The sequence below is a fragment of the Rhamphochromis sp. 'chilingali' genome, assembly GCF_963969265.1.
Source record: "Rhamphochromis sp. 'chilingali' genome assembly, chromosome: 6".
Lineage (NCBI taxonomy): Eukaryota > Metazoa > Chordata > Actinopteri > Cichliformes > Cichlidae > Rhamphochromis > Rhamphochromis sp. 'chilingali'.
Window position 1 is genome coordinate 38641076 of NC_137933.1, and position 19030 is coordinate 38660105.

The 19030-nt window shown below is 38.7% G+C and overlaps 1 protein-coding gene across 1 annotated transcript; it reads right to left on the bottom strand.

The window, feature by feature from the left end:
- Nucleotides 1-4382: 4382 nt before the first annotated feature.
- LOC308398069 (adhesion G-protein coupled receptor G2-like) lies at nt 4383-18454 on the bottom strand. The gene is made up of 12 exons (XM_080884463.1): nt 18390-18454; nt 17450-17594; nt 16846-16965; nt 15312-15419; nt 15123-15168; nt 14856-14950; nt 13225-13367; nt 12687-12955; nt 12513-12609; nt 11854-11983; nt 10813-10969; nt 4383-4984 (listed from the first exon to the last, which is right to left on the bottom strand). The coding sequence occupies exons 3-12, from the start codon at nt 16870-16872 to the stop codon at nt 4890-4892; spliced, it is 1167 nt and encodes a 388-aa protein (XP_080740589.1). The 5' UTR covers nt 16873-16965; nt 17450-17594; nt 18390-18454; the 3' UTR covers nt 4383-4889.
- Nucleotides 18455-19030: the final 576 nt, after the last annotated feature.

Sequence of the window (19030 nt, forward strand, 5' to 3'; positions counted from 1 at the left end):
ATAAAGGTTATCTTATCTAATCTTTATTATCTGTTTCCGGGTCCAAACTCCTTTTGAGTTTCCAAACTCAAAAAACACTGCAGCATCACTGAGAGTTAAAAACTGTCTATTTATCTTTAATGAAATGATAAGTGTGGCTGTTTTAACAATGTCATTTAACTCTGAGATGTGTATAAAAAACAGGATTTATAAAGTTTAATGGAGTTGGAAGTTAGCAGAAAGTTAGCTCTCTAGTTTCCATTTAAAGATGATATAGACTGTTCTGACTGAGAGATTTCTGAAAAATTAAAACGTACAGCTCTGATGTCAATTTGGACATAAATGAAGGAAAGAAACTAAACAGCAGCAACATTTGTAGGGTTAATGAAGTTGAGCTAGCTGGTATATCATGGTGTGCTACGTGGTGGCTAGCTACAGAGCTATGGTTAGGATAATATAAACACAGTGAAGCAGGAGGATGAATGCTAACTAAGAGAACGCTAAGAGAGGGCAAAGACAAATACAATCGAATGGCAGGAACAAGATGCTGAAAAAAGACCAAACATTAGTCAGGAGAACACCTGAGATGATTCGTCTCAAACACGAGGTTAGTCATTAATACACTGCTGGATGGTTTGGATTACTTGCTATGAAAAATGTATGATTTTCACCTTCATGTACCCATTCATATGTTTGTTAGCCTCGGAGTGATTCCTTTTTGACCAGTTCAAATATTTTGTGTCTGGCAAACCATGAGCCATTGGACTGTAGTTACATCGTAAGGCTTTAAAAACTGAGTTTCAGATGCAGATAAACAGTGTTACTAAAAATCCAGTAATAAAAACCCAGAGAGGCCAACAGACCTTGCAGTGAGTTCAGGATGCAGAAGAGGTAGAGACCAGCAGTGCTCAGGTATCCAAAAGAGAAGAAGACCAGGCCCCAGGTAATACCGAGCAGAGTCATGACTCCCAGCAGGGTACAAATGTCTTTCTTGGCTCTATCACGGTTACTCTGCCCAAACTGATTTGTCAAATGTAAAATAACAAATATGATTAGATACAAACTAGCACAGTTAGAGAAATGTGTTTGTCTATGAATTTAAGTATATGCTTTTAGTAAATGACAATACAATATAATACACTGCTCAAAAGAATTAAAGGAACACTTTGATAACACAACAGATGTCAATGGCAAAAAAAAGCAATACTGATATGGAATGGTTAATGTGTTATTAATGAAATCATGAGACATAGTTTGAAAGAAATTAAAATGATTAAACTATCGAAGTCTGAATTCACAGAGAACCCAAAGATGAAAGCAAAAAAATTATGTCAGAGGGTAGTCCATTTTGCAAAAATTTAATTGCACTAACTTTAAATGGTTCTTAGTAGTTTTTAGGCCCCCATCTGCTTGCATGTATGCCTGACAATGTTGGGGCCTAATACTAATCAGATGATGGATACTTTCCTGGGGGGGATCTCCTCCCAGATCTTGACCAGGGCATTACTGAGCTCCTGGGAGCATCAGATTGTTGTTCCTTTAATTTTTAGGTCAGACAAGTATGGGCCAGTCAGTGGTATCAAATTCTGCATCCTTCAGGTACTGCTTGCATTTTCTCCCTACATGATGCCAGACATTGTCATGCACCACAAGGAACTCAGGACACACTGATCCAGTTTAGGGTCTGACAATGGAGACTAGGATTTCATCCTGATAACTAATAGCAGTCAATTTGTTGTTAATTTCATTAACATGAAAGCAGCTGAAAGTGGTTAACCACTCTCTCTAGTAGTTAACTGACCAGCTCGATATCCCAGAGGTTCATTTAAATCAAGTTGGCTTGATGCTACATTGTGATAAGGAGGGTTCCTTTAATCCTTTATTTAGTCAGAAAAGCTAACAGACAACCCATCATACAGTCGTTTCTTTAAAAAGAAGCTATAAATATTAAATAATAATAAACAGTAAGGGTGACTAGAGACAGTCTTAATATTTCCTGTTATATAAAACTACCAGCTGTTAATAAGAATAATTTCTTATTGGGTTTTTTTGGGGGGTTTTTTTAGCTTTCATAGGACATGTTGACAATAGCAACACAAAACTGCTCAGTACCTCTGTACTTTTGTGTAGAATCCAAACACGTCTGATTGTCACCCCAAACATGATCATATTAAAGAGGAACACCAAGCTGAACAGTCCCACTGTAGTCCCCATTGTTATTGGTTATATAGCATCTAAAAGAAAGGGAGTGCACATAATACATGTTTCAGTCTCTCACACTGTGAAATTAAAAAGTGCATTCTGTAACAGAAATGTTATTGCAGATGATTAAGGTACATGTAGTAAAATATACCAGAAACTGCTCAGTGTCTCAATTTTAGCAAATTAGATGCTTGGTGAAATGGGGTTTCCTACTTGTCCCTTTTATGATACTTTTTCAGTTGAAAAATGCAAATGTAGAGAACCTCTCATTCATATACCAACAGTTAATAAATACATGTGAATTATTATTTTACATTTTACATGATTGCAAATGCTTTCCTTACATTGCAGTGTTGTTGGGGTTAGACGTGTCCAAAGGGGCATACAACTTTACAATACATTACAACTGTATTTGTATAGCATGTTTAAAAGATCAGCGGTACACCAAAGTGCTTTACAATAAAAACAGGAAAATTAAGACAATAAATAAAAGACTATTAACAAAGTACCACATACCCAGAGCATGCTGTGCTGGCTAGAGAAGCTGACGCTTGGAACTGGGGGAGACCGTGCTTGGTTTCCTGAAAGCATTTGATCGCTTCTTGCAGGGTTGCGAAGCCAGTAGGGTCCCCACTCAGTGGCTCGGTGAGTTACCTTCCTCCTCACTGCGCTCCTGGGATTCAAGGTTTGGACCCTGGGCACCCCAGGCTCCAGCTTGAGATCCTTTGGAGAGCGTGCACAAGGGCTTGTCCTAGCCGACCGCCCCTGTTTTCTGGCATGCTAACCGATTCTGCGGGTTTACACGCTTGTCAGACCGCGCTGTGTCTGACACTTCAGCTAGTGAGTGAGAGCTCTCCAGCCTGCAACGCTGGCTCCCTGTTTGGTGCATTGCCTTTGTGTCACGGCCTTACCGTCCAGCACAGGCCCACTCAGGGAGCTGGGACTTTGTGACTGAGCTTGAGTATCTTGTTCGAGTTCACTCTTGAGGCTCATCTGTCTGCGGACAGCACGTAGTGACAGTGCTGGGGGTGGACCTTTGGGTCATTGCCTTGCTCAGCCCTCCACTTCAGCAGGTCCCCTCCTTGTCTGTCAACAGCACTGGGCGGCTTCGGCTCTGTGGATGGACAGGTCTCATCCCTAGCTTGACCTGCTACTATAGGCTGTGCCCCCCTGGCCTGCTGCCCGCTTTGCGGCTTACACTCGCTGTGGTGAGTAAGAGTTCTTCAGCCTGTAGCGCCGACTCTTTGTCTGGCATTGCCTGCATGTTGCAGGATCGTACTTGGCAGCCCGGTGTGCTGCGCTCCCTGGTGGTCTGCCTCGTGGTTCCCGGGCTGACCTTGAGCGGCTGATCACTTGAGGTCCTGCATCCTGCACAACCAGTTCGGGCCAGTCTAGCATCTGCAGACTGCTGCCTCCAATCCCCCTGCTTGGCCTTCGCGTCTGGCGAATCCCTGACCGGGGTGGTCTGCTTATGGGTACTTTGTCAATAGTTTATTGCACCCTTCACTCTCGGCGGTTCGGTTGTACTGTCTCATCGCGGGGTGTCTTACAGAGTTACCCCGTACATATGTAACGGTGTGGAGAGATAGTCTTGATATGCTAGAGAACATACGATTACTGTGTAGCTTTGGTTCTTTTAGTGAGAAACTATCTCTCCACTGTCAGGCTGCTCGAACACGCCCTCTGATCAAACTATCACCGGTGTCAAGTCTGCACAGCTGTTTTATACATGAGCTGTGGGGTGTAGCCGGGCGTGCCGGAGTGTCTTAAGTAAATATCCTTGTGCCACGACCAAGGGGAGTCGTACCCCGTACATATGGAATATGTGATGGTGTGGAGAGATAGTCTTTCACTAACGTACAGTAACCGTACGCTATCAAAGTGTGGGTAAATAAGAAACCTTTCATTTTGTAAGTGTCTCTGAGCAGCCACCGGTTCCACGTGGTGATATGACCACTGTTTACCCAAAATACACTTTTTAAAGGGTTCTCTACCTATATGCAGGGTACCGCTGTTTTTTTCTGACATTCTTTGTTGTAAACATTAAATTAGTACACTTTTTATTTTTAAACTATGAGTTACCATATGATAATGATACTGAACAAAACTGAGATTTTCACTTTAGAATTCCCGTAACTCGTAAATGTCCATAGGGTGAAGGTAATAAGACAGCTATTACTGTTATTACTAACACCACAGCCTTTAGTGATTCACAATGTGCTTTAATATAAAATAATTTTCAGACCAGTTCAATTACAATAAAGCAAAATACTGTGTGTGCAATAAATCAACATAACAGCCTCTTAAAATACTAAACTAATGCCAGGTGAGTTTAATTTAAAACTAAGATCTAATGTGCAGACTGGTGAAAATGCGACAAAATATCAATTTTATGTTGTTTTGCCTCTGATCTCTGAAAGCGAGTGTAAAAAGAGACAGGTGATCTATCCTCTAACAATAAGATAAACTGCTTGCCACAAAAACTCTGTCTATTGCAATAAAAAGAAAACTTCAAACTAAATTTGAGCTGTTAAAATCTTCACACTTAATACATTCACATACATTTTTTTAGTGTCAGCTGATCTCTTATCTGATACAATTTCTTCTTGAACTCATGTATACAACAATGTTTCCAAGTTAATATAGCATTAAACATTCCAACAGCACACACAAAGGAACTTCTCGGGGTATTGGTAGTTGTGTGTAAGCTAGGTGCTGGTGCTTCGTGTTTCATTGCTTGTCTTAGTAACTGCAGTTTTAGCCTTTCTCAGTGACATCATAAACCACAGGAAGATGAAGAAACCTGCATGGAACAAGCATGAGAGAGGGAGAGAAGTAAATGTTTAGACTGTGTACAGGAGATGCAATGAGTACGCACATTTGAAAATGAAAGTAGTAATTCATCTGTGTGTCAGAATCTGCAGGATGTGCAGATTGTAAGTTGTGAAGGACCAAAACGCAGACGCTTGGAGACAGATTGATTGAAACTTAAAGTAAGTCATTCATTTAATAGAATAGTTTAATAGAATAGAATAGAATTCTATTAAACGTCATTACGTCAAAAGCAAGATGGCGCCGGTGTGCATGGCTGACCGTCTTCGACCACGTCTCCGCCTTGGCGTTGTACTTCTCGTTGTTTTATCTTTGGTTTTATGTTCTCTAGGTGATTGTACACTATTAACTTATGACAGAGACACGCTCCTGAATCTTCGGTTTTCCTGTTCTCAACGACCTGACTGCCCTGGGACCGCCGGTGCCGCTATCCCCCTGATGCCTGTCTTCCCTACCTATGTGACCTATCCTCCTCTCTCCATGCTCCGTAGGAAACGCCTCAGGAAACGGGGTAGGAGGAGTGGCGTCCGTGTCCGCGTTAAGGCTTATCTCAGAGCCATGGCTGTGGACTACCCTTCTACAAGCCATGAGCTATCCCGTTTCTTCCACTATCTCAGCAGCCGCTTTGCGGCTAGATTGCTAACCCACCGTTGGATTTGCTCAGTCGGCTCTCAAACCTACTCTGCTCGCCCAGTGGCTTACCACTCTGCCCGACCTTGGATAACACCGTCTGGCCGCGGTGTTCAACATAACAACCTGTGTTCCTTGCGACGGGCTACTTCTAAGGTCCTGGCCCCCCGGACTCGGTTGGCCTTATTTAATGTTAGGTCTCTTTCAAATAAGGCCTTCCTCCTAAATGACTTTTTTCTCACCTCGGGACTGGATGTCCTATTCCTAACGGAGACCTGGACTTCTCCGGGTGAGTTTATCTCCTTCTCTGAGCTTCTACCTCCTGACTGTGCCTTCTTTAGCTCACCTAGGCTAACTGGTAGAGGTGGTGGCTTAGCCTTGGTTTTCAAAAATAAACATGATGCACGGCTGCTATCCTCTCCAACCTATTCCAGTTTTGAAGTTCAGCTATTGGAACTGACTGGCTCTCGGACCACTTTGTGTGTCGTGGTTTATCGTCCGCCTAAATACCATTTGCATTAAGGAAATTAGGAATACTGGTCTCTCTGATCATTCCCCGGTCATCTTCGATGTAGACCTGGGTGATACTGGACAATACCTAAACTCTCCTTTTTATCCTACGCGTACTATTAATGCCGATACTGTGGTCAATTTTACTACGTCTTTTGTTAACTCCCCGCTTAGTATGCTGGATTGTTCTACCCCACTCACACTTGAGAACTCTACAAATACTCTTTTAAACACCTGTTCCTCGATTCTTAACATTGTTGCACCTATCAAAATGAAACGCCCTCGTACTTACTTACAATGCTGGTTAAATGATTCTGTTCGCGCTCTACGACGTATATGTCGGCGTGATGAGAGGAAATGGAGGAGTGATAGACTTCAGTCTTCTTATGATATTTTGCGTATTAGCCGCTCGAAGTTCCAAACTGCTGCCAGAACGGCTAAAGCGGCGTTTCTCTCTAAAATTATTTCAACTAATGGTGATAATCCACGTATTCTATTTAAAATCTTTAACTCTGTGGTGAACCCCCGTCCCTCTATGCCACTGCTGTCTTCCCCGGGTCTTTGTGGAAAATTCTCAAACTATTTTTTAGATAAAGTTTTATCCCTTAGATCTACTCTTCCTCTGGTGACTGATTGTATGTCTACCCCTGATTTTTCGGCCACTTTTTATCAATTTGAACCCGTTTCCCTCTCCACTCTGAAGCGTCTAATTGATAAGTTGAACAATACTAACTGTGTACATGATGCTCTCCCATCCCGTATTGTCAAGGATTGTTTCAGTGTAATTGGACCTTGTTTATTGTCCATATTGAACTTCTCCTTGCTCTCTGGCTATGTACCTTCAGCTCTCAAGCATGCCATAATCCAACCTGTTCTAAAAAAAAGTAACCTTGAGCTTAGTGATTTTGCCAATTTTAGACCAATTTCTAAGCTTCCCTTTCTGGCTAAAATACTTGAGAAGGTGGTTCTGCTCCAACTGCAGACCTACCTTGATGAGAATAATATAAATGACATGGTTGATCATAATATCCTATTAGCGAGACTAGAGCACACTGTAGGCATTAAGGGCGCTGCCCTGGACTGGTTTAAATCCTATCTCTCCAATCGGCTCTCTACGGTACATCTGGCTACATCCTCTTCTTCGGCTGTACCTGTTTGCTGTGGTGTCCCCCAGGGATCTGTGCTGGGCCCTACCCTCTTCTCATTATACATGCTTCCTTTAAGTGCCATCTTTGAGAAATACCATATTGCTTATCACTATTATGCAGATGATATCCAGCTCTATTTTGAGCTAAACGACGATCTGGCTCTGTCTCTGAATAACCTCCGAGATTGCATGACTGAGGTCAGGAAGTGGTTGTTGGCGAATACTCTTATCCTTAATGATAAGAAAACTGAGATTATGATTTTTGGTAGTAATGCCCTTCGTGCCAAACTCCGGGATGCCTTTGGTTTTCTTAGTAGCTCTCTCTCTGATACTGTCAGGAATCTGGGTGTCTTTTTTGACAGCTCTTTTTCACTTGACAAACAAGTGTCTGCTGTTGTCAGATCTAGCTTTTACCAGCTTCGCCTTATCTCTAAGGCTAGGCGCTATATCCCGTATAAAGATCTAGAAAAGCTCATCCACGCCTTTGTAACGTCGAGGCTAGACTATTGTAATTCACTCTATTGTGGTCTCCACTCTTCCCTTTTACATAGACTACAGACAGTTCAGAATGCTGCAGCTCGCATTCTAACTAAAACCAGCAAGTTTGCCCACATTACCCCTGTCCTTGCCGATTTGCACTGGTTGCCTGTCAAATATCGTATTCAATTTAAAATTTTGTTGTTTACTTTTAAAATTACTAACAACACTGCACCCAGCTATCTTAAAGATCTTTTAAACCCTTATGCTCCTGCTAGGGCTTTAAGGTCATCGTCACAGTTACTGCTGGCTCAGCCCAGATCTCGACTTAAGACTAGAGGTGATCGATCGTTTGCTTTTGTCGCACCTGTGCTGTGGAACAATCTCCCGATTGGCATCCGGGCATCTGATTCTATTCATTCTTTTAAATCACAGCTTAAAACATATTTTTTTAGACTTGCCTTCTCCACCTTTTAATTGCTGGTTTGTTTGTTTGTTTGGTTTGGTTTGTTTGCTTGGTTGCTGTGACCTATTGACCTCATGTATTTATTCCCTCCTATCTTTCTATTGGTGTCTTTTATTATGGTGCTACAGCTTTTATCTTGCTATTACCCATGTGCTGTAGTCATTCTTATTGGTGGCTTTTATCTGTGAACATAACTCGTTATTTTTATTTTTTCGTTATTAATGTTTGAACCTTTTTATTGTTCTATGTAAAGCACTTTGGTATGCCCAAGGCTTTTAAATGTGCTCTATAAATAAAGATTGTTGTTGTTGTTGTTGTTGTAGAATAGAATAGAATAGAATAGAATAGAATAGAATAGAATAGAATAGAATATACCTTCATTGTCATTGTACATGTACAATGCAAAAACACCACAGGCTGACTAACATGAGTACAAAGGGAAACTGAAGTCTACAGATTTAAAAACACACTAACTAGAACATAAAGCCAAGGAGAGATGCAGGAGCAAAGAAAGGAAGAACAAAAACACTGGGAAGCAAGTAACAGAAACAGGTGCTTTTTGAAAAGGATCCACGTAGACAGTGACAATATATATACCGAAGGTTGATTTGAGGAGCGAAGAGAGGTGGGGAGAACAAGACATGGCTGAACAGGATGATCAGACAACACAAGGGAAGTAAAACTCATGACTACAAACAAGGAACACAAACTCTAAAATAAAACAGGAAGTGAGATAACTAACCATGGAAAATACAGAAACATGACTAAACTAAATACAGGGTTCCTGAAATAAAAGGATGAGTACACAGAGGGTGGCAGAAATTAACACAGTAAACACAGGGGACACAAGATAACCATGATGAATACAACACTAGCAACTATAAACAGAAGCATGGGTTTTTCACCATGAGAGAGCTAAATGGATTTATTTTCCATGTATAATAGAAAGTGCTTTCCCTTAAACGTAATATGCTTCTCTCAGAAATGCAGTGCAAACAATATTATACAGTAGACATTTAGAAGCCTATGAATTCTTTAGTCTATTTTTAAAATTTGAAAATATTCTGTGACTTTCCAAAACCTCGAATCACTATGAAATAATATATTTTTTAATTACTGTAAATGACCTGGCCACCTGCATTACTTCGTTTCCCATGCGGGGGCCACACAGAAACTTGTGACATACAATAGCTCTAAAATCATGACAGAATTGATCTTAATTGATTTTACTTCTCTGACATCATTACCAAAAACAGTCATAATGCGCGGGTCTTATCTGCTACAGTTGACAGGCCAACAAACCCTCCTGTGTGAGTGGCAGCTGAATTTCATTCGACCATGGCCTGCAATGACCTTGCCAAATTCTTCACAGACAAAATCCAAAAGATTAGACAAGCAATTGGTTCATCAACAGCAGATTCAGGATGTGTACTGTGCCCACCGAAAAACTGTTTAAACACCATGAAACAGTTTCACCCTATTAACAGCAAAGACCTGGAGGACATCTTAGGTCAACTGAACTCCTCTTGCTGTTTAGATGTCCTGCCAACACGTTTCTTTCAAAAAGGTCTCAAAGGCTTTGGAGTCAGACCTGTTACAGCTCGTCCACCTTTCTTTAATGTCAGGTGTCAGGTAAACTGAAAACGGACAATCTTGACAAGACATGAATGAACAACTACAGGCCGATCTCAAATCTCCCATTTTTAAGTAAGATCATTGAAAAAGGAGTTTCTCAAAAGCTCAATTACTTCTTGACACAGAATAACTGATATGATGCCTTCCAGTCATGTTTTAGACAGAACCACAGCACTGAAACCGCTCTGACCAAAGTGTTTAATGACATATGTCTGAATACAGACAGTGGGAAAATGTCAGTCTTTGTTTTGCTGGATCTCAGTGCAGCATTTGATACTGTTGACCACAACATATTACTCAAACGACTGGAGAACTGGGCAGGTCTTTCAGGAACTGTACTAAACTGGTTCAAAATATACTTGCAAAACAGGAAATACTTTGTATCAATAGGTAACTTCATATCTGAGCAGACAAGTATCACATGTGGAGTTCCCCAAGGTTCCATCTTGGGACCCCTTCTGTTTAACATGTACATGCTCCCACTGGCACAGATTATAAAGAACAACAAAATAAACTATCATAGCTATGCAGATGACACACAACTATATATCACAATGTCACCAGGAGACCGAGGCCCTGTACAGGCTCTTGGTAAATGCATTGAGGAAATTAATGTCTGGTTGTGCCACAATTTTCTCCAGCTAAACAAAAATAAAACTGAAGTAATAATCTTTGGTGCCAAAGAAAAACAATTACAGGTCACCAGAGAACTTCAATCTATACATCTAAAAACCACAAACCAGGCGAGAAATTTAGGTGTAGTGATGGATGCAGACCTAAACTTAGAAAAACACATTAAGACAATAACAAAGTCAGCTTACTACCACCTCAAGAATATTTAATGTCTCTGTAAAGCACTTTGAATCACCTTGTTGTTGAATTGTGCTATATAAATAAACTTGCCTTGCCTTAACATAAAAATGGTTATACAGACCTTGCAGTGAGTTCAGGATGCAGAAGAGGTAGATGCCAGGAGTGGTCAGGTATCCAAAAGAGAAGAAGACCAGGCCCCAGGTAATGCCGAGCAGAGTCATGACTCCCAGCAGGGTACAAATGTCTTTCTTGGCTCTGTCACGGTTACTCTGCCCAAACTGATTTGCCAAATATAGAATGACACAGGAGATTATATACAATCTCACACAGTAAGACAAATGTGTTTAAATAGTCAATACTAAAGTATGTTTTTTTTTTGTTTGTTTGTTTTTAGATAAATGACTACAAAATACAATACAGTGCTGAAAAGATTTAAAGGAACACTTTAAAAACACAACAGATCTCATTGCAAAAAAATGAGATGTTGGATGGTGTCTTTAAGGATCTCCTCACAGATCTGGACCAGTGCATCACTGAGCTTCTGGACAGTTAAGCTGTAACCTGGCACCATCGGATGGACCAAAACATAATGTCCCAGAGGTGTTCTATTGAATTTAGGTCAGATAGGTGTGGGGGCAGTTAATGGTATCAGGTCTTTCTTCCTTCAGGAGCTGCCAAATGAGTCTTTGAATTGTCATGCACCAGGAGGAACCAAGAAACCACTGATCCAATTTAGGGTCTGACAATGGATCAAGGATATCCTGATATCTAATGGCATCCATACCTCTCGCTGTTTATTTCATTAACGTCAAATCAGCTGAGGCTGATTAACACTCCCTCTGCTACTTAACTGACCAGATCAGTATCCCAGAAGTTTACTTCATCAAGTTGGCTTAATGCTACACTCTGAATAAAAAGTGTTCCTTTATTTTTTTCTGAGAATTTACTTGGTCTTAAAAGCTAACAGACAACCCATCCCACAGTTCATCCTTTAAAAGGAACGACTAATGTAAAATAAAAATTAACAATAGTGATGACTAGAGTTAGCCTTTATTTTTCTTGTTATATAAAACTACCAGTTGTTTATAAGACTAATTCATTATTGTTATTTGTAAGCTTTCATAGGACATGTTGACAATAGCAACACAAAACTGCCCAGTACCTCTGTGGTTTTGCGTAGAGTCCAAACTCGTCTGATTGTCACCGCAAACATGATCATGTTAAAGAGGAACACCAAGATGAATGGTCCCAGTGTAGTCCCCATCTTGACCTTGTCATTGGTTATATAGCATCTAAAAGAAAGGGAGTTCAGATGACCCATGTTTCAGTTAAGAAGTACTTTCTGTAATAGAAATCTTATTGCAGGCGTATTGATGCATGCCCAATCATCCAGGATGGGAAATCGCCCCAAAAGCTTGATTCTGTTCATATGGACGTAGTGTTTTCATTGCAAGAAACTTTTCGTCACTCATCCAAGTGACTTCTTCAGTCTCAGCTGACTGCAGGTTTCCCCAGCCTTTCCCACATTTGAATGAGTGATGAAACGTTTCTCCTACTGAAAACATTACATTCAGATGAACAGAATTAACTTTTTTGGGGGTGGGTATAACGGATAATTTAGATGCATGTGGTGAAATATACCAGAGACTTCTCCATATAGGCAAATAAGTGTTTGGTAAAATTGAGTTTGATTCCTATCCTTTGTATGACACTTTTCCCTCTACACTGTACATGCGTACACCAACAGTTAATAAATAAATATGAATTGTTATTTTAAATTTTCTTTATTCAATTTTAGATGCTTGGAGATATTTTCCTTACATATCAGTGTTGTTGGATTTAGATGCGTCCAGAGAGACAGGACTGTAAAAGCCTCTGTCTATGATCACCACCACTGACACAATGACTGCAGGAACACCTGAAAAACAAGAACTGTTATTTAGATGATGATGATGATGATGATAAACAGCTTCATGCCTAAATTATTCCACTCACCCCATCCCACCACACTGAGTTTGAGCAGGTATCTCTTGATGTAGATGTTGAAGACTTTGACTAAGAGAAGGTAGAGATGAAATCCCTCCAAAGCCATCCAGCTGAAAGTAGTCAGCAGGGAGTAGTGAAGGGCAAGAGCCATGTATAAACAGACCCCAGTGGAGGACACTGCTGCCACCCTGGAACTTAGCAGGAAGTGCAGGTTGAGGAGGATCAGGGCAATCACGAGGTTGATGTGGACCTTCATAGAAACATCTTCTCTGACCTTTCTGGCAAATGCAGATGTGATTCATGGTAAGTCACATCTTTTTTAGTATTATTCTGTTTGGAATACAATTAGACCAAATCTACATGTATGATGTGATAAGGAACAAAGATTAAAACAAAGAAAAAAGACAAAAAGGTTATTAATTGACTGTGGTGTTAAAAAAGTCAGGACTGGAAGGCGATAGTACATGCTGAATAGTCAATGGGATAGGAGGAGTCTAATAACAAAAGCAGAGACAGAAAGGATGAAGAATGTCATTAAATGAATTACCTATTTGTGATGAAGAGCAAAACAGTGATGACCAGGGCAAAAAGAGAGAGACTGCAGCCAATCAGAGTGATGTATGTTAAAATCTCCTGGTCTTTAGGTGAGAGGGACCCAGTGCCATTTGTATCAGAGCCAGAAACAGGCAGCTGTGCAGAAAATACACACTCACTTTATTTTGCAGCATTTTGATTGTGAGAAGTAGTCAGTGAGTAGAAATTAAACATAAGACACGCAAACAGTGAAGCAGTAAAGTCAATAAAAAATAAGCAACAGGAATAGAGGAGGTGTATGCAAGAGTACAGTTCTATACAATAAAATAAGCAGGAGACAGACACGTGATTGGGGAAATACAGTCTTGTTTGTCCAGTTTTAGTATTTCTTTTCTTCATCATTCAAGTCTTTGGCTATATCAAATTAAAATCACAACACCCTGAACACGGTTTTTATTTCAGAAAGTTTTCAGTAAATTAGGTGTTGTAAAACAAAGATGTAGATGAGGAAAAGTAAGTCACAGATAAGATAATCAATGACAAGTCAATGAGCCAATGAACTGTGCGTGAGAACAGATGATACTAACAAAAGAATGAAGATTGTAGTCATGGTGTAAAGGGAGCATTTGTAACAGAAAAAGATTACTTTTGTTCACATTGGGGCATCTAGTGATAGTATCAGGAATCACACGACGTCGGCAGGGCACACCCAGTGCAGCGACATTCTTAATAACACACTATAGTTGAGGAAACATTTTGGCAAGAGATGAGTGTTGTACGTTGTACAGTATAAATGAATCTTTTTTGTTTTAACATATATTAAACATACTGTAAAGTCAGTGCTATGAAAGTCTTGAGTCACACCTCATGTCTTTATATTTAGCTTCTAATTCTTCAGAAAAGGCTGATGCACATTAAATTACATAAGAACTGTACTGAAAATCACTGGTAACATGCCTGATGGAGGAATGACATTTTTTGGTTCACATTTTTTTATATGGAGTAGGTCAGGAGAGAGATACAACAGTGAGTGTCTGCAGCTGTCTGTAGAACACAGCGGGGGCTCTGTTATGTTTACACAGTGGTGTTGAAAATCTTATCAAAGTTGATGTAATTATGAACACAGTAAAGGTACTGTCAGATTTTGTTTGTCCATGCAATACTATGTGTTGACAGTTTCAGCATTAAAATGATTCCAAAGATACTATTACTACAGTTAAAGAGTAGAAGAGAAGAAAAAACCACAACATTATTGAAGCGTTATTATCCAATCATCCTGACAGAGAGTGGAGCAAGAGGCAGACAACATCCAAAAAGAGCTTTGAATGTCCTTCAAGAAGTTATTCTTCAAAAATTTGACAACTGCTTAAAGGAATTACAATAGAAAGTTTGACTATGTGAGTTAAGGCTGAAGTTGGCCATTACACACAACAACTTTTTACCAAAGCATCAGAACCAGATAGCTAAACTGTGTCCAACTCAGCGTGAAATTGTTGGATTGTTAGCAACACACCTGCTAAAAGAGATTTCCCATTTTATTACTGAGGTGTTTGTCTATATTTTGTTGATCGAGTTTCCCTCAAGTCTAAAGACATGTAAGTCCTGAAATTCCACTTTTTTAGAATGAAAAATTGTCCGTCCTACCAGAAGCACAGCAAAGTATGTGAGATGGTCACAGGAACAGGTGACATTATTCTGACCACGAGTCCATAGAGTAATGCATCCATCCTCACTAAAAGCTGATACATCAAAAATAGAGATCAGTGATACATAAGATGTTTTTATATCCAAGTCAGATCAGATCAGCTTTGTGATCTTAAGACAAAACACAAACAACAATGACTGAAGGTTATTTAAAAAAATATTAATGTTTTACATTATTCTTGGCAGATGTGATGCTTGGTTACTCACTGTTTGGTGAGAAGTTAATGAACTGACACGAGGGTTTTTGGGTGTCCTGTGACACAGAAATATTGCATGTTTAAATACTATATATGCCTAACTTTTTTTTTATTAACTTTTGCTAAACAAAAGATAAAACATATTTAATAATATAATATTGTAAAAGGCACATCTGCAGTAAATGACAACATTAAGTACATTTATTTCCTTGGTTAGGTTTATGGTGATGTTGACACGCTGCTGTAGTCCTGATATCCTCTTGCGCTGCACACTCAGGCCAAACAGTCTTCTGTCATAAACGTCAGTCTACAATAAAACACACATTCCTCAGTTTGTTTTTTGAGAAAATATTTATTTAAGATTTGTTGTCTATTATGAAATAATTTTAATGTAATTTACATTTTATTAAAAGGTTGTAGTGATTTTTCCCTGGTGTACCAACTTTTCTACATAAAAATATACATAGAAGTGTCTTTAATATATACCACATTTATATTTTGTGCATTATTGCTAAAGACCTTCAGCACATTTGCGTTTAAATATATAACTCATCCTCTTCCTGTTTGAAAGTTGAACAAATTGATTAACTCTTACTGATTAGAGCAGTTCCCATAGCTGTCTTTTAATGTATAAAATTAAACTAATTTAATGTAAATAAATAAATGACTAACAATATTTCACTTATTGTTCCTGTGGCAAAACATTCTTTTATGTTTAAAATATGAAGACATTAAACCATAAAGAACAATGTTAAGTCCAAACTTATTGCTCCTTCATGAGACACATCCAATCCATTTATTAAATCATGGAGGCAATAACGTACTGGACACAAAGTTATTTGTACATTGTTACATGTGTTGGAGCTTTCATGTACTGCATATATGAATTAATATTTGTAGCTTGGGAGAAATGCTATTATATGGCATAAAGGTATTTTGAATACACAGCAGGGTAAATAATCATTGCAGTTTTAAAACTGTTTCTCCACATGAAGATATCTGTGCGAGTTAACTCAAAATAAATTGCTATATTTTTGTCACTAGTTTGATGTGCAGAGGCACGGCAGGTTCCAAATAAATCTTTATAAAATCTACACATCTGTCTTCCTGACATGAACATAAAAGCAATCACTTTACTGTTCTGCCAGCAACTCTATCCGATAATTATCATATATTTCCAAATGAAGCTGAGGCTGAAGCACTTTTGGTGTATAAGCAGCTAAATTTAAACAATTGACATGTAATGTGTGTAGAATTGATTTTATTACAATGCAGTGTTTTACTACAAAAAACTATGAGACCTTGGGGCCTTTATGTGGATGTTACTTTAGCTATTCTAGTTTCCTAGAGGTCTGCACTAAGTAAAAAATCTATTATTTGTCTCCTGCTTTACTTCTCTAAAGTCAAGGGTCAATTATGTATATATGCTTATATTTTTGTTTGTTTGTTTTTAAATAATGTGACTTGAGCTGAATGGTGGCAGGTTTGAGTGCTCAGATGAAGGTCTGTTATCAAGATAGTGAGACAAAAGTTTCTTAATAATAAATAATGTTAAATGACTGGAAGATAAAATAAATATGGACCAAATGTTTGCTTATGTAAAAAGATTTTTTTTAGTAATGTTACTTGGCTAAAACAAGCTAAATCAACAAACGATTGTAGTTTAATTTACAGTGTAAAATCTATGTCTGTATAAAATTCAAGATTTTGTATAACAGAGTTTAATTTCTGACCTGGTTTATTTCAGGCCACTTAATCATGCAGAACACAATCTTGTTGTTTGGTCCAGCTTGCAGTTCACTCGGCAGCTGAACTCTCACTCTGCTGCTGGGAGGAGACTGGCCTGGTTGTACCTGCATATGCATCAACGTGCCAAAAACAGGAAGATGATGTGAATAAGAGTAACATTATTCTCAACTTAGCATATATCTAAACATGCATTATAAATTTAATGGAAATCCAAAACTGCTCTTCAGCCATTTTAGTCCAAATGATCTCAAATTGCTGGAACTTGAGGAAAGTCATTAAGGTTCACAGACTCCGAAATGCAAAGCAGCAGGAAAGTTTAATCTACAGTATAAAGAACATGTTCAGATATTTCATAGCTAAAGCAATATCAAACAAGCTGTTTTGTGGCTTAGGGAAAATAAGGACAAAAGTAACTAAAAATACATGCACATTTGGACATCAATAGGATATAAACAATCTCAACCATTCCCAGCAGTTTTCAAGACCAAAACTTTAAACAAAACAGATATTGCCAGTTTTGCTGCTAAAAACTGTGAACAGCTTAAAATATCATTGTCACATTACACTATGAAATAATTTTTTAAACACCTGATTATCGCTGGCATAAATGTCGAGGCCTTTAAAGGTACGATTGGGTTTATACTGTAGGGCAACAACAGTGTCAGAAATAATTGATGAACTGGCCCCGCTTATTTCTTCTTCCTCTAGAATCTCTTGCAGCTCCTTAATGGCACTTGTTGAAAAGGATAAGAAAAAAAATCAGAATGCCACATTCTGATTAAAAATCTTACATTAATTACACACCACAGACCAAAGGTGTCAAAGTCAAGGCCAGCAGGTCAAATCCCGGAAAATAGATTTAGAGTTTGGCAACATGGTGTATTTTACAAAGGTGCAGAAACTAAGTCAGAGAAAAGAGTTTGTGAGCAGAATGAGGAAATCTGCCAATTGCAGACTTGCATGATCACTGATGTGCTGATGCAGTGAAGGAGTTTCAAGTAAAGCTGCACTTATGAGTGCACACAGTGCTTTGGAAAGTAAACCAGAAAAAGAAAATAAATTTCAAGCTGCATCACAACCCATTTGCTGCTGACGACGGAACTGCATTTTTACAGGTTCAAATGGAGCTGATACAGTGGCAGTATAACGGGACACTAGTGACCTGTTTTTATTTTCATTTTTGGAGCACCTTCATATTTTAAATTTTTATACATTTGACAGGATGTATTTTTTAGTTATTTCAGTCATTTTCTAAGAAAGAATATTGTATCCTGTCCTGTTTTTGTTCATATTTATGTTAGAAAAAACTTTCAGTTTTAATCTCTTCAGTAAATCCTGTTTGCCTGCGAACTAAAGTGTGCTTTGGGTTTTGGCCCCTTGTCTGATTGAGTTTGACACCCCTGCCATAAACCATCTGAAACACATTACCATCTCAACCCTTTTGATTTTGCTCCTATATACATATTTAATCTAACAGTTTTTCAAAATAGAAAACTCAAAAAAAGTTATTTAGAAGGAAAGTGTTTACTTGACAGCGTCATCACAGCTTCTGTTTTTAAAAATGTTGGCTAAAACTTCCTTACAGCATGTGCCATTCCCTGTAAAAATAAATTAATTAATTAATTAATCATATACACATTTTTACAACATTGAGTTAATTAAAAGTTCTACAGAATGTTTCACATGGAAACATGAGCCTTAAATATTAATAGTAAAGCATCTTACCGTTGCACTGGCCCCTGCAGGAATCCTGACCTGGTGGACCTGGTTTGTTTCTACAGACTGGTGGTGAACTACGACATGCAGGAGGTTGGTGTGACAGGAAAAACACCAGCCAAAAGAGAAGCCACCACTTCATGCTGCGAAGTGCAGAGAATTAATTTAAAACAGTATCTGTGCTTTACAAACAATAATAGGCTTAGGTTATGGAAGAAGTTCACCCTCCGTCAAAGCAAATACTGCCTGATGAGATTAAGGTGTTATTAAGAAGCACTAAAACATAAGACTTTTGAATTTAAGAGACACATTTTTGTGAAATCTGTGGGTTCTAACAACTGTCTAAAGTCTACGAGGACACAGATAATTTTCTTCGGAAAAATACTTAACAGCACTGATGGAGAAACATCACCAACAATTATTATTATTATTATTATTATTATTATTATTTGA